The 23,753-nt window shown below is 48.0% G+C and overlaps 1 protein-coding gene across 1 annotated transcript in view; it reads left to right on the top strand.

Moving 5' to 3' along the window:
• The first annotated feature begins 7,363 nt into the window (after positions 1-7,363).
• Positions 7,364-23,753, top strand: part of DLGAP3 (DLG associated protein 3) — a 39,046-nt gene continuing 22,656 nt past the window's right edge. Inside the window, exons 1-3 of the mRNA XM_055402222.2 lie at positions 7,364-8,486; positions 12,780-12,985; positions 13,310-13,382. Of these exons, the coding sequence (XP_055258197.1) occupies positions 7,380-8,486; positions 12,780-12,985; positions 13,310-13,382 (1,386 nt within the window). The 5' untranslated portion in view covers positions 7,364-7,379. The remainder of the gene's footprint in view (positions 8,487-12,779; positions 12,986-13,309; positions 13,383-23,753) is intronic.

Here is a 23,753-nt window from a genome sequence, read left to right as displayed (position 1 = left end):
CAAAACAGCCTCAACCTCCAAGCTGCTGTCAGGATAGGGGGTAGAGGAGGACTGGAAAGGGAAACTGAGGCAGAATCCTGGCTACTCTGGTTAGGCTGACCCAGGGAAGGGGAACAGGAAGGTAAAGCCTGAAGCTCTGAGGTCCTCCACCCACAGCCATGGAGGAGCCCAGGGCTACAGCAGCAAGATGAGTTCCAGGCCTAAGTTGCGATAAGTTCTGCTGTATTGGAACTGGTATGGGGATGACCTCAGAGGCTCAGTGTGAGGGGACTAGAGAAGGCTGATCCCCAGCCAGAGAGCAACTGTACCCCTTTGCTGCCATCTGGACCATCATGTCCACCGTGTACCTCTTCCAGACAGCTTCTTGGGGGAAGGCATGAAGCAGTTAATACTTGTTTTTTGAAATCTTTATCTTTGCCCAAATCATCACTTTGTGTTAACCTCTGAGACACTGGCCTTTGTCAAAGGCTCCTTGATCCTTGAGTGTGCAGGTGTGGATGATTTTGAGTAAGAACTGCCTTTTTCTTTTTAATATGTATTTATTTGACTGCATGATGTCTTACTTGCGGCATGTGGAGCTTTTTTAGTTGCAGCATGCCAACTCTTAATTGTGGCATGTGGGATCTAGTTCCCTGACCAGGGATCGAACCTGGGCCACCTGCATTGGAAGTGAGGAATCTTAGTCACTGGACTACCAGGGAAGTCTCAGAACTGTTTTTGTTATTTTTCCTGTAGAATACCTTTGGTCTTATAGAGTTGTCCCAGAGACATTAAGTGACCTACTCAAGGTCACACTGTAAACTCATGGAGGAAGTCATAAAAATGAAAATACAAATACCTATCACTCCTTTATTGAGGATTCACCATGTGCCAGGCACAGCATTATATGCTTTACCTGGTTGACCCTCACAGCCTTCATAGCTAAAGAGAAAATAGGCTGAGCGAGGCGAACCACCTGCCCAAGCAAGTACATACAGCTAGCGAGTGAATGGAAAGGGATTTGAACCCAGAGAGTCTGACAGCAGAGGCTATACCAGGAACTACTTTGATGCAGGGAATCTGGGAGTCACCTAGGTCTCAAGAAAGGAAAATCAGCTGGCTTGACCAAGCAGGGACCTGGGGGAGAGGAAAAGAAAGCACCGTGACTCTTTTCCTCCGCAGCCCTTTTCCTTCCTCCATTTTCCATTCTTTTTCTGGAAGGTAATTGCTTGGGGCAGTGACAACCTCCTGGTGAATTACACAGCTGGTTTCCCAGTGAGATTTGTAACAACAACCCCGCCAGCCTGGCAGCCCCCCAGCAAGTTCCGGTTTAAGAAACTAATAGCTGGATTGTGTAGTTGGTGCTAAATTGGGTAATTTCTTGGTGACGGCATGTATGTCACTTCTTCCAATCCCAGAAAGATGTGAGTTGCATCAGAGAATGTGTCACACGCGGCACCCTCCCAGCCTCCTTCATCCCCAGCCTCCTTCACCCCCAGCCACAGGCGATCGCAAGAGTGGCTGCTTCCCTGGGTCCAGAGGTTTGCCCCCCTGGGCAGCTCGCTGTGTCCTGGGGAAGTAGGTAGATGCCTCGGAGCCATATAGCCGGGGAAAGTAACACCGGCACCCAGGGTTGTCCGAGGGCTTCAGGGAGCCTCCTCTATTCTCTGCTCTTCTGACATGGGACTTGGAACAAATTCAGTAGTTACCACACAGGGGAAAGGACTAAACCACACTCTGGTTACCTCTGGAATGTGTGGTATGTGTGAGGTTCTTAGTTTTGTGTTTCCCTTTTTTTAAAAAACAAATCCATGGCTGCATTCCTTCGGAATGGTGTTTAATCAGCTTGGCTTCCCTGGGCAGCAGCGTGGGAAGGACAGAAGCTGAAGCACTGGAGTGAGGCTTTGGCTTCTGGGTTTGCCACCGACTGTGTAGCCTTGGGACCGTCCGTTAGGCCCGCCCGGCCTCAGTTTCTTCTCCGGTAAATTGGGGGGTGGGGTAATGTCTATCCCTTGGCAGTTCAGTCGCTCAGTCACGTCCGACTCTTTGTGACCCCATGGACTGCGGCGCGCCAGGCTCCCCTGCCCTCCTCCATCTCCTGGAGTTTGCTCAGATTCATGCCCATTGAATTGGGGATCCCATCTAACCCATCTCATCCTCTGCCGCCCCCTTCTCCTTTTGCCTGCAATCTTTCCCAGCATCAGGGGCTTTTCCAAGGAGGCAGTTAAAATGTCATAAGTGAATGGATCTTGTTCTTTGTAGGTCTGCATCCACTTTTCCAACACGTGCCATCTGCCAGGCATTGTTCTAGGAATGGGGGAGATAATGCAGTGAATAAGATGGATGGAATTCCTGCACTTCCATGGAGCTTACCTTCTAATGGGAGAGACAGACAATTTCTGAATCACACAAATTGAAAATGGTAATGATAGAAGAGCTATAGAGGTACACAGTGCCTTGAGAACAAACAGCAGGGGGATCTGACCTAGTCAGAGAGGCCAGAGAAAGCTTCCCTGAGGAAGCAGCAACGGGGCTGAGATCTGAAGGGTGTGTAGGAGTTAGCAAGGCAGAGGTGGGTGGGAAAAGCTTTCCAGATGGGAGGGAAATAGGCCCCGTGATGGGAGGGATTGTGGGACTGCAAAAGACCAGCCTGGCTGGAGCAGAGGAAGCAAGGGGGGAGCGTGTTGTGAGAGGATTTTGGAAGCCCAGGAAGGGCCACAGCCTGCAGGCCTTGTTGGATGGGTTAAGGCATTTTATCCTAAGAAGATCAATAAGCCAGTGAAGAGTTTTAAGCAGGGAAGTGACATGATCAGATTTGTGTTTCCAAATGACCATTTGGAGGGGAACTGAGTAAGAATGGAGGCAGGGAGACCATTTAGGAGGCTTATGCAGGCAGGAGATGATGTTCTGAAGTAGTTGGATTAGTTAGCAGCGCTTTCTGCTGCAAATACAGAAAATCTGGCCAACAGTGGTTTAAATAAAGAGGACTTTATTCCTTCCTGCATTTAGGCCTGGAGGAAGGCAACTGCTTCTGTTGGTTCCCTGGCTCGATGACGCCAGGGCCGGCATTTCTGTGATTATCTATGCCTTGTTCTCGTGGTGGCAAGACAGCTGCCCTGGCTCCAGGCATTGTGATTGTATTCAAGCTGAAAAGAAAGGAAGGATGGTACTGGCAAGTCCTGTCCCTTTTATTATAAAGGCAAAATCTTTCCCAGAGACTCTCATCAGATTTATATATATATATTATCTAAATGTGAATCATGTGACTTCTAGGTACAAGGGAGTCTGGGAAAGGGGAAAGGAGGTTGAGAATGAGTTTTGGCCAGTCAGCCGACAGCGATTTGATAGATATGGAAATAAGTGGGCAGATCTATTTTTAGGAAACAAAATCCATAGGACATGGTGATGGATTGAATTATTAGTCCCCTCCTCGCTTGTTTTTCCTTCCTATTGATGATGTTTAGTAATGGGGAGGCAGCAGAAGGAATGTGATGGTAATCGTGAGATATAGGAGGAAGTTTATATAATTAAATCTATATCAATTAAATCGTCTCTTTAAGAAATCCAGAAATCAGATAGCTTTCTTTTCTCACAGTAATTTGAATTTGATTGTATTGTGTAGTATTTGGATATTGGGGATTTTGGAAATACAGAATGAGGGTTTCACGTGGGGGACTATATTGCATAATCTTTAGAGTTCATAGTGTGGTTTCATGTACATTGTATCACTTGATACTAAAATCCTTGAAGATAGGTGAGCAGGTATTAGGCTTCGAGAGGGTGGGTCACCAGGTCTCAGGGTGGTCCGAGGGTTTGTGGTGCCAGGGTTTGTGCTTTTTTCCACTTAGCAAGTACTACCCTGTGGGACATGGGAAAGGGAGTTGGGAGTGCTTTGTCTGGAGAGGAATAAATACAGGGGCACATCTCCTCTGAGACTAGAGCTGGGGGAACATGGTGCATGCGTGTGTGCTAAGTCGCTTCAGTTGTGTTCAACTCTTTGCAACCCTATGGACGAGAGCCTGCCAGGCTCCTCTATCCATGGGATTCTCCAGCAGAAATACTGGAGTGGGTTGCCGTGCCCTCCTCCGGGTGTGGGGGAGAACATGATCGATGCTAAAGAGACTGAGTTTGATAAGATCTTGATGAAGGCTCAGTGGCTGGCAGCAGCACCTGTGTAGTGGTGGGGGACGTGGGAATGTCCAAACCATTGGTGTGGACATTCCCAGGCTTGATGTGGCCACAGACAAAGCAAACGGGGTGGTCTGGGTTTCTGCCGAACTGGCCTTTTGTGCTGTGAGTCTCAGATATGGGTCCTGCTTGGGGCAGGAAGAGGAGGACTGTGCCATGGATGAAAGGCCAAGCTATCAAAGCTTCTTTCCAAGGTAGAGAGATGCTTTTAGGTGCTTTTCCAATAGCTATTTGAGAGGCCATTTTGGTCTGAAGTCCCCTCTGCTTCCCCAGAGAGGGGTAAAGGTGGAGAAGAATTGTTATCTGGAGATAGGCAGTTGATATCTGTAAGGTTACCCCAGTTCCCCTCCAGGCAGGGTAACCAACAGCCTCTCCAGCTCAGGCCATAGGGTGGGCCAGAGGCTGGACAGTCCTACCCTCCGCTCTGTGGAAGATTCCCAGGAGACTTCACAGTCTTCCTCATTGTCTCACATCCCTCAGGGTCAGGAAGTTCTTCTTGTTGTCTGCCTGTGTCTCTTCCACTACTATTAATCATGCCCACAAAGCTAGCTCTTCTTCCTGACATCCCTGTGTCTAATAATGGCATCATTAGTCTTCCAGTCACGGCTGCTGCAAACTTCAGAGTCGTCTTCCTTTCTGACTCTCTCTCTCCCCCATCTCTTCCCAGTGTTTTCCAAACCCCAAATGTCTGCTGGAACTCTCTCATCCCCCCCCTCAGAATTCCTTCTTTGCCCGCCTCTTCTGCCTTTGCGCATGCTCTTGCCTTCACCGGGAATTCCATCTCCCTTCACACCCCCATCCTGTTCTCCATGTCAGACACACTCTTCTCTGGGAAGTCTTCCTCAGTTTCCCTCTATTGGATCTGCTCTTGCCCTCATCTTAACTGGTCTAACATTTTGGAACCTCTTTCCAGCACAGTCATTTATTCATCTACTTAGTGAACATTTGTTAAGTACCATCTCTGGGCAAAGCCCCGAGCTGAGTGCTGGAGATCCAGTGATAAATAGAGTGTGGTTCCTACTCTGCAGAAGACCAGATTCTACTTGGGGAGGCAGAAACTGAAACAGACAATTCCAGTGCAGTGTGATAGTTGCTTTCATGGGGGAACCCAGGGTATTCTAAAAACGCAGTAGAGAGGCATAACCCAGAAAAGCCTTCAAGGGAAGGTGGAGCTTAATCTGAATAAGTGTTAGCCAGGGGAGTGTGTTAGAGGGGGTGGATGAAAGTAGATTCTAGGAGGAAGGAGCAACTTATGCAAAAATACAGGGACCTAAAATAACCCTCTCATGTGAAAGGTTGGTCCCCCTGTTAGACTATAAGCCTCTCAATGACAGGGAGCACTCTTAAGTCACCTGTATTCACATCTCGCTCTGAGTCTTGGTATGGTAGCTGCTCAACAAATATTTGTGGAATGGAATCATATTTGAGGGCAATGAAAATGCAGTGGCTCAGCACCACGGACAGATCACACAGACACCTGCAGTTGGAGGTAGTCCAACCTGTAAGCTTATTTGCATGCATTTGCATAATGAAGCCAACTTCATTTCCCTGGGGGTCCAGAGGCTCTGCATCGTGGGGGATCCAATCAGTCCTGGCTTGGGGGGTTGGGCAGGGAAACTGTCAAGGCCAGAGACAGGTCCTCTGAGGACTCCGGGAGAATCTCTTTTCCTCTTTGCTTACCACCCTTTTCTTTCTGTTTAGGAGCCAGTGGTCCTGAGCCTTCTGAAGTTAGGATTCTGCCTGGCGGTGGAGATCCTGACACCAAGGATGGGACACCCCAGATGGTGAGTGGTAGGAGAGTCTGGGGGATAGGGTTCTCAAATCAAAATAAGCTGGGTTTGAATCTTGATGCAAAGTGACTCACGCATTTACAGGCTTTGTGACCTTACCATTTTGAGCTATTTTCTTATGGGTAGATGTGGATAACATCTACACATAGGATTTCAGGGTGATTAGAGAACATTGAGTATGCACAGTACCAGGTACATGGCAAGTGCTCAGAGATGAACTGTGAGCGGGCTCTGGAAGAAGCTTGAACCATGGTGGGCATGGGAGGCCGTGGTGGGGAGGAAGGGAGGGTGAACCTTGGAGGTGCTGCTGTCTGGAGTCTTTGAGGCTGTCATCTCCTCACAGTCAGCAGATGGCCCAGGAGCCTGGTCTGGGATGAGGGAGGGCGCCGTCTGCCAGCTCCTTGGTCCCCGTCCCTCCTGCTGGCACTCCCTCCTGCTGTAGCTCCTGTCCTGGCAGCTCTGGAGTCCTGATTGGAGGCAGTTCTTGCTGAGAGCTGACCTCTCTGTCCTGTAGCCTTGGCAAGCCAGGAGCACTGGTTCCAACGCTTTCCCTCCATCACCTCCCTGCCCTGCCAGCCCACTGTTCCTGGGAGGAGGAACTCCTGGGTTCTAACCCCAGTTTAGGATTCAGATGCTGCTTGAATAGCCAGCGTTCCTCTTTTATGTTTCTCCTCCCTTCATGACCTCTCTTCCACTGGAATGGGGGTGGTGGTAGAAGGCACAGGGGGGAATTTCATCAGGGAATATTTGGAACCCAGGAGAGGAGGGAGGAATCATCTCAGTTTATCCATTCCTGTCCCAGCCCTGGAGGGGAGGGAGAAGGAAGGAACTGGGTGTGGAAGGAAGGGGAGGGGTTATCCTACAGAATTGTGATGGATATGTAGATTTGGGTCCAATGTTCTCTTTGGTTATTGCTTCTGGGAGCTGTGACCCAGAGCCCTGGCTCTTCATAGCAGGGGAACTGGGTAGGAATGGGACACAGGTGTGGCGCTGGCTCAATTTGCCTCACACGAGCTTGTTAGAAGCTAGTTCACATAATGGCTCGTATGTTTGACTACTGTTTTTATGTCTGTATTGGTATCTTTTTACTTTTGGTTATCTAAGATTTTTTTAAAAACCCATTTGGTTGAGGACATTTCCTCTTGTGAATAAGTATTTATCATCTTTGCAGCATTTGATGAATGGTGATATTATGTTGTGCCCTTGTGAGTGTCTTTGTCTAGTACGACTTTTAAGCCCATTTGTGGACAGTACGATTAACCACGACGAACTGATATGCGTTACCTAAGCAGTTCTAAGAATACCTGATAAAAGTTTCAGGTCAAGTGGCCTGTTGTTTGATCCTAATTCCATTGCTCCCTATTTTCCCAGGAGGTTCCTGGGGCCTGGCCCCCAGCGCTATGAAGAGCCCTTGCTGAGGCCATGAGGGGTTACCATGGCGACCGAGGCAGCCATCCCCGCCCAGCCCGCTTTGCCGACCAGCAGCATATGGACGTGGGCCCTGCTGCCAGGGCCCCGTACCTGGTGGGCTCCGGGGAGGCCTTCTCCACCGAGCCCCGCTTCTGTGCCCCAAGAGCTGGCCTGGGACACCTTTCTCCTGAAGGGCCCCTGAGCCTGAGTGAGGGGCCATCCATAGGCCCCGAGGGAGGGCCAGGAGGGGCCGGGGTTGGGGGGGGTAGCAGCACCTTCCCCAGGATGTACCCCGGCCAGGGCCCCTTCGACACCTGTGAAGACTGTGTGGGCCACCCGCAGGGCAAGGGTGCCCCCCGCCTGCCTCCCACACTGCTGGACCAGTTTGAAAAGCAGTTGCCAGTTCAACAGGATGGCTTCCACACGCTGCCATACCAGCGGGGTCCGGCAGGGGCCGGGCCCGGGCCAGGGCCGGGGTCTGGCACTGCCCCGGAGGCCCGCAGCGAGAGCCCCAGCCGCATCCGGCACCTGGTTCACTCCGTGCAGAAGCTGTTTGCCAAGTCCCACTCTCTGGAGGCTCCAGGGAAGCGGGACTACAATGGGCCCAAGGCCGAGGGAAGAGGTGGCTCTGGGGGAGACAGCTACCCAGGCCCGAGCTCTGGTGGCCCCCACGCCTCCCACCACCACCATCACCACCACCATCACCACCACCACCAGTCCCGGCATGGCAAGAGGAGTAAAAGCAAGGACCGCAAGGGGGATGGCCGGCACCAGGCCAAGGCCGCGGGCTGGTGGAGCTCCGACGACAACTTGGACAGTGATAGCGGCTTCCTGGCCGGTGGGCGGCCCCCTGGGGAGCCCGGGGGTCCCTTCTGCCTGGAGGCTCCGGATGGGTCCTACCGGGACTTGAGCTTCAAGGGGCGCTCGGGGGGGTCGGAAGGCCGCTGTCTTGCCTGCACTGGCATGTCCATGTCACTGGATGGACAATCGGTCAAGCGAAGTGCCTGGCATACCATGATGGTCAGCCAGGGCCGGGATGGATACCCAGGGGCCGGGCCCGGCAAGGGGCTCCTGGGGCCGGAGGCTAAGGCCAAAGCCAGGACTTATCACTATCTGCAGGTGAGGCTTTGGTGGGGGTGGGGAGCAGGATCCTCAGCCCTTACCAGTGTTGTTGCCCCGGGGGCTGTGGAAGGGGTTGGATGGGAGCCAGCTCTTCCCATGATGATGGGTCTGGAGGCAGCAGTTTCTTCCCTGCCTCACTGTCTTGTAACACCTTGCGGACCTCAGTTTCCCCATTTGTGCAGTGAAGGGGCCCTTCTCTTTTGATGTCGTATGTCAGTGCCAGGAAGACTTTTCCTTTACCTGCTGTTTAGGACAAGCTGTGCCGGCCTCTGTCTCGTGAGGCTGGAGGCAGAATGAGGTTGAGGGTGAGCAGTGAACAGGACAGAGTGGGGCTGCCTGCCTGTGCTTCCCCGAGATTGGAGGTCAGCAGTTGGAAAGCAGTTGTCTTGCCCCCAGGCCTTCTCCAGACCTCTTTTCTGCCCAAATCTGGGTGGTCCAGATAGTGTTCGGATATGAAGGTCAGTTATTTCCAGAATGTGCCTCTGCTGGTATTGTCGTTCTGGGGAACCTGCGGTGGGACACCCACGAGGCTGTGGAAGAGCCAGGGAACCTGTCCTATGGGTTTTCCTGGGCTGGGGTGCACACTGAAGTCTGAGCTCCAGACCCAGCAGCGGGCTTGGGCTTCCTGGGAGTGGATGGTGCAGGTGATAACTGGCGCACCATCCCTGTCCTCTTTTACCACCTCTTTGGTGTCTGCAGGTGAGGCTAGGAGCTCTGACCCCTTCTTTTTATGGAGCCTTGGTCCATCCCTCACTGTCCCCTTTCCATCATCCTATAGAGATGGGGTTAGGGGCTCTTCCTGCCATCCACCTGCCTCTTCTCTGTCTCATGCTCCTCTCCCACATCCCCTGACGTGTCTTCTTGAGCCCTCCTACAGTTGGAGGAGAACGAGTCTAGAAACGTTCTCGCGGTCCAGTCGACTTAGGGTTATCCCCAAGCCCACGTTTCACATCGTTAATCCACATCCATTCATTCTATGAGGTTCCCTGGGGGCTGTGAATGCAAAGACGCAGACACAGATGCTGCCTGGAGGAGTTCACAGTTTAGCAGTGGGAGAGACAAGGCAGCTTCCCTGGTGGCTCAGATGGTAAAGAATCCGCCTGCAGTGCAGGAGACCCGGGTTCAATCCCTGGGTCGGGAAGATCCCTTGGAGGAGGGCATGGCAACCCACTCCAGTATTCTTGCCTGGAGAATCCCCATGAACAGAGGAGCCTAGCAGGCTATGGTCCATGGGGTGGCAAAGAGTCGGGCATGACTGAGCAACTAAGCACACACACACAGAATAGAGTGCAGTGAGGCGGTGAGAGGAGAGAGCCTTGGAGACCTTGGGAGCCCAGAGGAGACACCTCACCCACTTGGGTGGTGGTGGCCAGGGGCTGCTCAGAGCAGCTTCTAGGAAGAATGGCCCCTGAACAGAGTCGCAGTGGACAAGTTGGAGTTAGTCGCGTGCAGGGTTTCCAGGACTCGGTGTTCCAGGAAGAGGCTGCAGCATGTTCAGAGGCGTGGAGGATTGAGCTTGCACATGTCCTTTGGGTGTCACTGGGCTTTTTGGTAAGTTGTTCACACGTGAGGGCTCTCCTGGGTGGGGAACTCACTAAAGCTCAAGGGCCACAGTGGGAGCAAAGAGGGGCGAGAGACAGAAGGGGCGACTGAAGACTTCTAGGATTCAGGATCGGTCTTGCAAGGCCCTCTCCCTGGGTAGGAAGGTTCTCTAAACTGGCAATTGAAGGGTCCAGAAGAAAGGGCTCAGGAGAGAACACCAACCCTTCTTCTCCCATCCCTGGAGCCTTGCCTCCACTCTGCTGCTCCCTGCTGCTTCTCCAGGGCTGCCCTGACCTCCCTGGGGGCTTCCTTTTTAACATGCACCTCACAGCGTCCTGCGGAGGAGCTGGCAGCTCTGCAGTGGCTATGGAGTGGGAACCCTGCAGTGTGGCAGAGCGTGCCCTGGCTGTCCTGTCACCTCCCTCTGCCTGCCTGTGTCTCCTCTCTGTAGAGCATGGAGAAGGGGAGGCCCTATCAGGGGCTGGGGTTCCAGGGGATCTGAGGACTGGAAAGTCTGAGCCTGTTTGGCAGAGAACAAAGGACTATAGAAACTCTCCAGACAACCTGCACTCCCCTGGCACAAAAGCAGGGGAAGCTGGCCGCATCAGCCCAGGTGTCTTGGTTGGTTCCCCAGGCCCTCTGTTGAGACTGTATTCTCCCAGTGGGTTCAGGTCTCCCACAAACTTCTTCCAGAACCTCCCCTTCTCACTCGGAGCCCTTGTTCCTTCATGGAGCCTCATCTCCTCCCTGTGTTCCCTTTTGATTGAGCCCAGCCCCCCACTCAGCCCTGTCCTCCCACCGAGGGCTCCTTCATGGGGCCCACCCACCCCATCTCTGTAGTCTCACGCTGATCTCTGGCCTCTCATCGAGCCTCACCCTAGAGTCTCTGTTCCTCTCCGGAACCCTATGCTCTCCCCGAACCCTGACCCCCACCCCCACTTAGCCTGTTCTTTTCAACAGGCATAGGCCAACCATTACGGACTCCCTCACCCACCTGCAGACTCATCAAGATCCCCAGCCCCCATCATCCCCGTCCTTCTTGGCTCAGAGATGAAGCTAGGACCACGCATCCCACGGTGACCCCTCCACAGGGCTTGAGCCCATCTCCCTGGGATCCCTTCCATCCATGAACTGTCCCCGCTTCCTCCCCACATTTAAAGACCATCTTTCTCTTTACTGACTCTTTCCTTCTTCCTGCAAACATGCCCAGACCGCTCTCATCCTAAAAACAAAATGAAATAAGTTTTCCTTAACCCCATCTCCTTCCTGTCTCCCCGTCATCTCCAAGTTCTTGGAGCATAGACTCCATCTCCTTTCACTGTCCCCTTTATTGCAGTCTGGCTTCCACACTCCTGGCCTCTAGAGTGCCCTGGCCGTGGTCACCAGTGGGCTCTTGAGCGCCCTCCTTGAGAGGTATCTCAGTGCTTACGGTTGTGAGCATGAACATTGAACACTTCCTCTCTGTTGGTTCATTTACTGTTTCCACTAGTGCTGTGGCGCAGGCACAATTATCATCACCGGTTCACAGACGAGGAAACTGTGGCCGAGCTTAACCAACTTTGCTCACATTTACACAGCTAGCAAGTGATGGGGCCAGAATGTGAATATGGTTCTAACTCCCCAGCCCAAACCGCTAACCTTAGCATGCACTGTGGCATTTGACATTATCAACTCCTTCTATTCTGGAAATGTCTCCTGTTTCCGTGACAGGGCGTTCTCCTGACTTCCCTCCCACCCATCTGCCCACTCCTTCTCAGGTGACTTCATAGGCTCCTCTCCCTTTCTTCGCAGTCCCCCTTTTAAATGTCAGTGGATCCCTGCCCACCTCTCTTTCTTCTTTCCTCTGGGCTGTTTCATTCACTCCTATGGATTCAGCTGCCACCCGTGACTCCCCCATGTCTGCCTCTAGCTCAGAGCTCTCCACTGAACTCCAGAACCAAACACTCAACCACCTGCTCCACAGTTCTTTGCCAGCTCAAGAGGCTCAACCCTGAACCTATCACCTTTCGCCCAGATCTGTTTCTCTGGGATTCTGTGGCTCAGTGAGCGACACCACCATCCCCCAGGTCTTCAGCCGGCTGCCTCCCGGTCCTCCACGACTCCTCCCCGCCCCCTCACCCCCCACGTCTAATCAGGCTCACTGAGGCTCCTGAACACCTCTCATTTCCATCTTCTCTTCCCCCTCATTGTCATTGTCTTAATTTAGGCCTCATCATCTCTTGCCTGGGTAACAGCATCAGCCTCTTAATTGGTCTCCCTCTCACCACTTGAGCCCCTGCCCTGCTCCTGGCTCTCCACAATCCAACCTCTGTACTGTTGAAGTGTTCTTTCTGAAACACACACTGATGTCACTCCTTCTGTGGCTCTTCACAGAAGGGAGGGGGACGTCAGAGGATTTGGGATGTAAGCACATTAGAGGGTGAAGGAGAAGGAGGGGTGAAAGGTGACTGATATCAGGGGCTGCCTTACTGCTAGGCGTGAGACTGACATAGGTCACGTTGGCCTCTGAGCTTCAACCTCTTGGCACCTATCATGGGAGCCCCTAGACTCTTTAACTGGCCCTCAGTTAAGTAGCATAAGGGCCATGGAGGATGAAGAAGCATGTCCTGTAGGGAAGACCTCACCTGATCTGCCTTGACATATTCCTGAGTGTGGTTTGCTTGAGCCAGGGCATCTGCCACTGGCAGTGGAGAAAGAGGGTCCCGGCTTCCAGATTTAGTAGGTACTTGAGGCCCCTTGTCCCTGCAGGTGCCGCAAGATGACTGGGGAGGTTACCCCACTGGGGGCAAGGACGGGGAGATCCCCTGCCGCAGGATGCGGAGCGGCAGCTACATTAAAGCCATGGGGGATGAGGAGAGTGGAGACTCAGACGGCAGCCCCAAGACATCTCCCAAAGCGGTCGCCCGGCGCTTTACCACTCGCCGCTCCTCCAGTGTGGACCAGGCCCGGATCAAGTAAGGACAAGGGAGAGCTGGGGGATGGGGAGGGGGCAGGAAGCTGATCCTGGGTGCCTGCAGGAGATGTGCATCGCATGGGTACCAGTCAGGTTCTCTGCTTAGAGTTCACCTGGGCAGTCTCGCTCTGCCCCATGTGAAGATTCTGTGCAAGCCCCTATCTGAATGCCTCTTTAGCACAGTCCTTTTACTCAGGGGTCTCCTCCTGGAGATTCTGGGGGTTTCTGAGGAACAGAACCCACTCAGGGACCCCAGTGCTCTCATTCCCCTCCCCCACCTCCTAGCAGACTCCCATTCTGAATCTGGAAATTTGACCTTTCCCAGCTGCTGTGTTCCACCCCGGATCCACCCGCGGAGCTCCATTCCTGGCTACAGCCGTTCCCTCACCACCGGACAGGTAGGAAGCAGCCCAGCATGCCAGGGGGAAGGGGTGGGAAGGAGGATTCGCTCCCATGCTCAGCCTAGGCCTTACAAATCAGTAATCTGCCACTGGAGAGAGCACAGGTCTGGTTCTGGGGAGCTGGGAAGCCTGCCTTGGGATTCTCAGAGCTGAATCAGACTGAGGGTCTCGGAGAGTGACATCCTTAACAACCGCCAAGCATCCTCCAAGTGATGAACTTGGAAGGGCAGTGTCAGTTCTCTGAGCTTCCCTAGTCCTGTCCTGGTCTGACTGCTCCGGCTCCTCCCCGCCCCATGTGAAAGGCAGGACTGGCTGCACAGACTGAAGAGGGCAGAGTTTCAGTCTCAGGTGATCGGGGCTTGCGCTCTCTCCCCTTCACTCCACCCTGGGAACCACCGGCAAGATACTTTCCTCTCAATGCCTCTGTTTTCTCATCGTGGGGATGACAATTGTAGTGATGCTTATCTCACAGGGGTTTGGGAGTTCAGTGAGAACATATATGCAAACACAGGGAAGCTGGCCCCAAACTGGTATTTTATAAGTGTGAGTCCTATATCTAAGTATAGACTTTCCCCTTAACTAAAGAAGGCAATGCAGTTTAGCTTGAGGTGGGTTTGAATTCCAGCTCCACTTCTTACCAGCTGAGTGACCTGGGGCAAGTTCCTTGACTTTTTTGAGCCCCACTCTCCCTATTTAAAAATAGGCATCAGAATAGTGTTCTTGGCACAGAGCCAGCACTCGATAAAGGTTAGCTATTTTTACTGTTTGCTGGGGAAAAAAAGCAATGCAAAAAGCAATGCAAAAGTCTATCCTCCTTGGCTCTGATTGTTTGTTGCTGCTGCTGTCTCTCAGCATTTCTTTGTTACATTTCCTGAATCAGGGAATCTTGACTGGCACAGTCATCTTTTCAGGTAAGACCAGCCTATGTTGCTAAACTTACTTGTTAATGCTCCGACTTTGTTTCACTTGAGCCATCAGCAGCATCTAGCACAAGCTGTTGATTCTCTCCTTCCTGAAACACTTGTCTCAGTTGGCTGTGAGGATGCCACATCTTTTAGATTCTTCTAGATTCTCTCTCTGGCTGCCTATTCTCAGTCTGTGTCACTGGGGCCTACAAACTCTTCAGGATCTAAACACCGGAGCTTAACAGGGCTTAGTTCCTGGACTTCTTACACGCACTCACTGGGTGAGCTCATCCAGGCATGTGGCTTTGAATCTTACTGAGAGCCTGATGACTTCCAAATGTTTATCATCAGCCCACATTCTCCCATAAACACCGGGCATGTATATCTAACTGTGTGTTGAAATCTCACTTGGATGCTGAGTAGACATCTGAAACTTAAAATGTCCAAAACCAAACCGCTGGTACCCTTTTTCTTCCTGTCCAGGTTACTTGCTCCATCCACTGTCTTCTCCATTTACTTTAGATCACCTCTTCCTTTCTCACATGTACTTGTTGCAGTATTTTAGTTTGTACTTCAGTACTTTAGCAGGTGCAGTATTTTAGTTCCCTCTCACTCTACCTTCTTACCTTTCATTCCTTCCTTTTATTTTATTTTTCGCTGTGCCGTGTGGCTTGTGGGATCTTAGTTCCCTGACCAGGGGTTGAACCTGGGCTCCAGGCAGGGAGAGCATCACATGCTAACCACTGGACCATCAGGGAATTCTCTCATTCCTTCCTTTTAAAGTAAATTCTTTAGTAATTTTTTTCAGTACATGTCAGTGGCAAATTCTGCCTTTAACCAAAAATATAGTTTACCCTCACTATTGAACATAATTTAGCTTATTACAGAATTCTAGGTCAACATTTATTTTCTCTGTGTTTTGAAGATATTCTTCTGTCTTCTGTTCTGTTGTTGCTGTTGAGAAGGCTGCTATTAACCCAACTGTCTTTGTTGGTAATTTTCACTTCTCTCTGATTGCTGTCAAGATCTTGCGTTTGATTTCGGTGTCCTGCAGTTTCACAATGATGTGTATGTGTGTGTGCATGCTCACACACACACACACACACACACATACACAGACGTGTGTTTCCAGAATCTGAAGATTCATGTCTTTCATCGAATCTGGAACATTCTCTCATGTTCCTGTTTGCTGGTACATCCTTTTACTTTCAATCTACTTGCTTGTTGATCCAGTCTGAAAATCTCTGCCTTTTGAATGAGTGTTTTGTCTGTTCACGTTTAATGTGGTTATTGATTTGGTTGGATTGTCTCATGTCATTTTTGTTCCTCTGTTCTTCCTTTATGCCTTCTTTTGTATTAAATATTTTGTGTACAGTTTTATTTCTTTTTGTGAATTCCCTTTACTGCATTATTTAGTGCATTAGTGATTGTACTAAAAATTACATGTGTAACTAACTAAAACCTAGTTTATTCTGGTAAAATATGGAAGCATTGCTCTCATATATCTCCTTTTCCTCTCCCTTCTTTGTGCTGTTATTGTCATATATATTTTCTATATATGTGTTAAAAGCTAAAACTTATTATAAACTGGTAATAGTAATGAAGCAATTACTTTGCACACTCTTCTTTTTTAACCTTTTTAAAATCTTATGTCTTTTAAAGAACTTGAGAGAAAAAATGTGAAACATATTTCTATTTACTCACATATTTACCGTTTCTGGTGCCCTTCATTTCTTCCTGTGGATTTGAGTTACCACTGGGTGTCACTTCCTTTTAACCTGAAGAACTTCCATTAGTATTTCTTGTAAGATAACTCTGCTGGCAATACTTTATTCAGTCTGTATATATTTGGAAACGTCTTTATTTTTCCTTCATTTTTTGAAGGATGGTTTTGCTGAATATAGAATTCCTGGTAGTTTTTTTCTTTTAGCACTTTGACTATACACTGAGTGCCATACACTTTGAACACCACTGCTTTTGGTGTTCATGGTTTCTGACAAAAAGTCAATTAATACTTTTTTTTTGGTGTGCAATGAATTGTTTTTTCTCTTGTTGTTATTAAGATTTTCTTAAAAAATATGTTCTCTTTGTCTTTAGAAAGTTGATTGTAATGTGTCTGGGTATGGATCTCTTTGTACTTAGCCTGCTTTGGATTCATTGAGTTTCTTTGACCTGTGGATTAATGTTTTTCAGCAAATTTGGAGTTTGGGGCCATTATTTCTTCAGATATTTTTTCTCCTGTCTCTCATCTTTTTTCTGGGACTCCCATTACATGCATACTGGTATACTTGATGTTTCCCATAGGTCTCTAAGACACTGCTCATTTCTATTCAATCTTTCACCCCGCTCTATTCTTTATATTGGATAATCTATTGCTGATTATCTTAAGTTTTACTGATAACTTTTTATGCTGAGCCTTTCTAGCCAATTTTAAATTTCAGTTATTGCACTTTTCAGGTCTAGAATTTCCATTGGATTCTTTTCTTCTTTTTTAAAAATTTTCCCTTTATTGTGATTTTCTATTAATGCCATCACTGTTGTCATATTTTCTTTAGATATTTAAATATGATTTCCTTTAGTTCTTTGAACATTCTTATAATAACTACCTTGTAGTCTTTGTATAATAAATCAAACATTCAGGGACATTCACATTTTCTTGTTTATTTACATGTGTCATAAAATTTTTGGTTGAATACTAAACATTTTCTTTAATATATTGTAGCAACTCTGGATTCTTATTTTACCTCTTGAAGATTGCTATTGCTTTATTTGTTAATTCCTGGTCTAAATCTGTGAAATCTATCTACCTTGCCAGATGTAGCCTCTGATGTTGCCACTAATTCTTTTCTTTCTTGTTTTTATTTTAAAGCCTGGTTTCTTAGGGGTTGACCCTATCTCTGCATAGCTTAGTGTCCAGCCAGAGACTGATCAGAGGTTGTACTCAAAAGCTTCAAGCCAGTAAGGCTTCCTTTCTCTCCTTTTATGGTCTATGTGTGAGCTGAGGAATACAGACATTGTTGTTTTGAAGCCTGCTCTGGCTTTTATTTTTCACAGGCTCTCCTACATTTCTTCTGTACATATGCATTGGCTCTATTGGCCAGGGATATGTGGGTGGGCTCAAGGCCTTTCTGATTTTTGTGGTACATGCACCCAGCCTCTAGTTAACCCAGATTATGCGAAGTGCTTATCAAACTCTCTGTGGCTGTCTTCCCCCACTAGAATTCCCCATCAAGTTCCTGTCTAATCTGCCAGTCCCATTGCTTGCCCCAAACAGTGCTGAAACTTCAACCTGTTAGTGCAGCTGGTTGTTCTTATTCTTGACACTATAATGGACAATGCTCAAAATAAAGTGAGCCCCTTTGTTAGTTGCAGTTAAGCAGCTGGTTTTCATAGCCTGGTCCACCCTAGTTGAACTATTGTAACTTATAGAGCTGGGAACTTGTGTTATGGGATCAACTCCAGGTGAGGACACTACAGACTCATTGTTCTTACCCAAAGTTCAGCAATTTTCATGAATGTGTTTCTTTGTTGTATAACTTTGATTGATTTTCAGAGTGATAAAATGGTTGTTTTGGAGAGCTTTGTGCAGCTTTATAGTTGTCTTAGGGCATAGGGTTTGGTATCCTCACTGTGTTGTGTCTGAAGTCAGAAGTCTGGAAAATCCTTAATGACTAAACTATTATTATCAACCCACTCCAGTATTCTTGCCTGGAGAATCCCATGGACAGAGGAGCCTGACAGGCTACAGTCCATGGGGTCGCAAGAGTTGGACATGACTTTACAACTAAACCACCATTATTATCTCTTAAAATATCGCTTCTTCTATGTTTTATCTGGGCTTCCCTGGAGAATCTACCTTCAATACAGGAAACCCTGGTTCGATCCCTGGGTTGGGAAGACCCCTGGAGAAGGGACTGGCTACCCACTCCAGTATTCTTGCCTGGAGAATTCCGTGGAAAGAGGAGCCTGGCAGGCTACAATCCATGGGGTAACACAGAGTCGGACACGACTAAGTGACTAACAGACATATTTTACCTAGTCCCTCCTCTAGAACTTCTGTTAGTTGTATTTGGGGTGCTTTTATTATTTCCTTTATATGTCTTAACCTCTCCTTCGTATTCTCCACTTCTTTACTTCTCGTTGCTGCCGTCGGAGTAAGTCCCTCAGCTGCTTCTCTATTTTTCTCTTTGTTGTGTTTCGTTTACTACTTAACTCATCGCTTGTGTTTTAATTTTCCCCTTCCCCCTCCCACCTAGAAATCTGATTTGGTTTCTTTGGAAGTTTTTCTGCTTTTTTTTTTTCAAAGCTTTTACTCTATCCTTATGTTTTCAGCTTTATTTATCTTTTAAGTTTTAGAAAATTTAAACATAGTTTAAAAGCTAATCTGCTTTCACTAAGGTAATACTAGCTGCTATAACAGATAAACCTTGAATTCTCAATAGCTTAACTCAATAAAAGTTTAGTTCTTATTTATGTCACTGTTTATATTAGTTACCTGTTGTGCTAAGTTGCTTCAGTCATGTCCGACTCTTTGCTGTCCTTTGGACTGTAGCCTACCAGGCTTCTCTGTCCCATGGGGTTCTCCAGGCAAGAATACTGGAGTGGGTTGCCATGCCCTCCTCCAGGGGATCTTCTTGACCCAGGGATCGAACCTGCGTCTCTTATGTCTCATGCGTTGGCAGGCAGGCTCTTTTCTGCTAGCATCACTTGGGAAGCCCAGTTACCTATTGCTGCATAAAAAATTACCTCAAACATAGTGTCTTGGAACTCTTCTGGTGGTCCAGTGGTTAAGAATCTGCCTTCCAGTGCAGGAGACGCAGGTTTGATCCCTCGACCAGGAACTAAGCCTGCACAGCACAACAAAGACCCAGTGTAGCCAAAACCAAACCAATAAAAACATGAGTCTTAAAACAAAAAATATTTATTATTTCACAATTTCTATAGGTCAGGAATCTGAGCACAGTTTAGCTGGTGCCACCTGGGTCAGATGTCTTACAGGCTTTATCAAGGTGTTGGCCAAGGCTGCAGTCATCTCAAGGTTTGACTAGAGCAAGATCTCTTTCCATGCTCACCTGCTGTCAGCAGGCTTCATATCTGTAATGTGTGGGACTCACTGTATGGCTCACAATATAAAACAGCTCACAGCACAGCAACTTGCTTCCCCCAGAGCAAAGGCTCCAAGAGAGTGAGAGAATGTGTCCAAGATGGAAGCCCTGGTATTTTTGTGATCTAATCTCAGACATGCCATTGTATCTGCCATATTCTTTTCATTAGAAGTGGACAAATAGGTCTAATCTGCACTTGAGAGGAGGGGACTATGCAAGAGTGTGAATGCCAGAGGTGAAGATTTAGGGGCCATGTCAGATCACACATTCTAATATGAGGTCATCTTCAATGGAGTTTTATTTGTGATCATCCTCATCAGCTTGGCTTAAGAGTGGGTTCCCCATATTTTTAGATTGCTCTGTTAGACCGTTCTTGGTCTGGGACCATTTTATGTTAATTTTTAATCTGGGGAGGGATCTGGCCCATGTAGATACAAAATCCTATGTCTGTGTGAAAACAGCCTGTGAGTATAAATCCTTAGGGAATTTAGCTTCTTTCCCCTCTCCTCAGTGTCTAGACTGCTGACTAGCTCCTTTGTCATCAGTCTCTGCCGATAATTGATTTTTTTTCTAGTTTATCATTTTATCAAAGCTTTCCCCTTTTCTGCTTGTATGCAGGTTCCCATTTCCAATTCCATGCTTCATGTGGGCCCAGAGCCTTACTCCTACACCCAAGTGGGTGTTAAAATCTAAGTCCTTTGGTTACTGAGACCAGCTCCCCTTCCCCCTACCTCCCACCTCCACTGGGCTGTTTGCAGCATTGGCTCACACAGTTAATATTCTGATTTTCTAATCTCCTCTTTGTTTTTGTCCCCTGGGGACTTATCTCGCTTTCTTGTGAGCTCAGCTATGCATATAAAACGTTTGTTATATTTTATCCAGTGTTTTAGAATGTTTTAAAATGAAAGGGTTTTCCAAAGTTATCTAAGCCAAATGCTATACGTAAAGTATACAGGGCGTTGCCTCGCCCCCAACTGGACCCACCAGTACCAGTACAGACAGTTTTCAATTAGACCCAAACAAAATATTGTCTTTTAAGTATCCCACAGCCTTGGAAATAATGATTCTGAGTCTGGATTGCAGAAAGGCTAAGGTTCTTGTTTCCCGAAAGGATTTTTTGATTTTGACTCACCTGAAAGTAAGTGTCAGGGGGAGCAGGATGGAAGGCTGTATAGGGAAAATAGGAGATTTACAGCATAATGTTACAATTTCATATTTGTAATACAGTAAAGATCAGTTCAGATGCAATATTCCTCTGAGAGTCTATAAAAATCTGCATTTCTCTTGGGTTCTGGTCTCTTGTTAAAACTCTAGAAGTTCCTCTTGGCTAGTAGAGATGGAAGATATGTGGCCCTGGGGAGTTTCTCACCCCCCTTCTGTCTGCCTTAGATAGAGTTGGTCATGGAACTAACATATGGTTGGGATTTCAAGAGCTTGAGAACCTTTGGGAAAGAAGGGCCTCTGAGAAGTATTGTCATTGTGATTTAAGAACCTCTTGCTACTAATAATAGTAGGATTGTAAATGAATTTATTTTTATTATATACATAGGTATTTTAAAATTTTGGAGAAAGAAATGGCAACACACTCCAGTCCTCTTGCCTAAAAAATTCCATGGACAAAGGAACCTGGGGTGCTACAGTCCATGGGGTTGCAAAGAGTGGGACACGACTGAGCAACTTCAGTTTCTTTCTGTTTTAAAATTTATTTATTTTATTATTTATTTTTGGCTGCACTGGGTCTTCATTGCTGGTGCAGGCTTAGTTGCAGTGCATGGGCTTCTCACTGTGGTAGCTTCTCTTGTTGCAGAGTATAGGTTCTAGGTGCATGGGTTCAGTGGATGCAGCTTTTGGGCTTAGTTCTCCCATGGCATGTGGAATCTTCCTGGACCAGGGATTAAACCCGTGTCTCCTGCATTGGCAGGTAGATTTTTAGCCACTGGACCACCAGAGAGGTCTGCTAATGTTCATTAAGCATCTGCTATATGCCAGATATGCCTAGTGCTTTACGCACAGAAGAGAGCTGGAGACACAGAAATAAGCCACAGAGTGGGATTCCTTCCGTCCTTGGTGTTCAGACTTGAGACCAAAATGCTCTATGCTGGGGTTGGGTCAGCTTTCTTGTGCTTCAGAGGGACCCTCTGGGTTGGACTGGTTCTGGTTGGGGAGTATCTTGAGCCTTGCCTAGAAATAGCAGGAGTTAGGTTATCTCTTGAGCTTTAGGAAATAGCCTGGCACCACTGGTACTTGGTACCCCAGAGGTCAAGAGATAGGAAACTGAGAGGTGGACTCACAAGGAGTTGTGATTTGTCCATTGGCTTCCCATGTACCTCAGACGGTAAAGAATCCAATGGATAAATCACAACTCCTTGTGAGTCTACCTCTCAGTTTCCTATCTCTTGACCTCTGGGGTACCAAGTACCAGTGGTGCCAGGCTATTTCCTAAAGCTCAAGAGATAACCTAATTCCTGCTATTTCTAGGCAAGGCCAAAGAGTTGTGATTTGTCCATTGGCTTCCCTGGAGAAGGGAATGGCTACCCACTCCGGTATTCTTATCTGGAGAATTCCATGGGCAAAGGAACCTGACAGGCTATACAGTCCATGGGGTTACAAAGAGTTGGACATAAATGAGCAACTAACACTTTTTTTTTTTATTTCTGTACACGTGTAATGAAGTTTGTTTAGAAAAAAACCAAAGACAGTCTTCCTTTTTAATTACTGGGCCAATATTGGAATCACTGAACCTGAATCTCCAGAAAATTTGGCTCTGACCTTCAAAGCAGTCAAAATGAAGAGAGGCTTAGAGTTAGAGAACGCTGGGTTCAGATCCTTAGGGTGGTGCCCAAGTTGGTGTAAGTTTAACAAGGTCTCCAGGAAATTCTGATACTCAGTCAGCCTGGCAGGAGAGCCAGGAAACTGAGCACTGTGGTTTTCTCACTTACATGCTGGGCATCTTTGGATAATTCATCTACCCTCCCTGAGCCTTGGTTTGCCTATCGGTAGAATAGGATGGAAATTCCTGTTCAATTTGAGGTAGACTGTAGTGTTATAATGTCATCTATTCTTTGGAGGCCGAGTTTGGAAACATTGAGCTACATTTTACACATGGATCAAGCCAGTCCTTTCTCTGTTGACTGCACATACATACGATGCCATGACTCTTTCCTGGGAGATGTCACAAGATGCAGCCACGGGATACTTGCTGTCATATTCATCCTGTGGTTGCTACTGAGGACCTTGTCCATGACTTCATCCAGTGGCCTCTACATAATCACCCATGGGGGAATTTCTCTGGGACTCAGTGACAAGACTAGTGTGGTTGTCATGAGTGGTGGCCTGTGTTTGCCAGGCAGGCCCTGAGACTATCACTTGGCACAGATGGAGGGCTTCCAAGTGCCTCCCATGTTTTTCTTTGAGTTCCCTAAATAGTCCTACAAGTATGGCACCATTATCATTCCTATTTGACTGGTGATTAAACTGGGGCCCAAAAACTTTAAATAACTTTCTCAGGCCACACTGCTAGGAAGTAGCAGAGCCAGCATTTGAGTCCAGCTGAGTCTTACAACATAGCCCTTACAGAAAACCCACAGCCTATACTCATAAGTGTTGGCTGTTCTGAAGCTCAGGGTCAAAGATGCAACCATCCTGTTCCCCGAGTGTTGAGTTTGCCGCTGACCCATCTTCTTCCATACCTTTATATTTTCTTTTTGCCAGTTTCTCATTCAGAGCAAATGAAGCAACAGCCTCTGGTGTGTTTAGTCTTACTGCAGTATTATGCAACGTGGTTCCGTGAACAAAATTCTTGTTTTGCTTTTTCTTAGTTGCTTAAATTCTTTTTAACACATCACAAAATGATTCTGCATCACAAACTATCAAAACCAAACACAAGAATCTTGATCATCAATGACTGAACTTCCCCCAGAGGAGGAGGGCAGGGTAGGAACCTGCAGGCTGAACCAGGCTGAGTTCCTCCTTAGTTAGTGGGCAGAAGGTGGGGGAGGGCTTGAAACACTACAAGGTTGATAATTTTTGCTCCATTATGGACTGATTAATTTCCTTCCTTCCACATGATTATATCTCTATAGGTTGCTTTGGATCATTTTTGTAATGCAGTAGGTCATAAATGGGCTTCCCTGGTGGCTCAGACAGTAAAGAACCTGCTTGCAGTGCAGGAGAACTGAGTTCAGTCCCTGGTTGGGGAAGATCCCCTGGAGAAGGAAACGGCAACCCACTCCAGTATTCTTGCCCGGACAATTCCATGGACAGAGAAGTCTGGTGGACTATAGTCCATGGAATTGCAAAGAGTTGGACAGAAGTGAGCGACTTTCACTTTTTCAGGTCATAAATAGCAAAAGCTGTTC

The sequence above is a fragment of the Moschus berezovskii genome, chromosome 4 (assembly GCF_049115385.1).
Source record: "Moschus berezovskii isolate FMDL1 chromosome 4, NW_MosBer_1.0, whole genome shotgun sequence".
Lineage (NCBI taxonomy): Eukaryota > Metazoa > Chordata > Mammalia > Artiodactyla > Moschidae > Moschus > Moschus berezovskii.
Note: the sequence above shows the minus strand (reverse complement) of the source record. Positions and strands in the feature narration are given on the sequence as shown.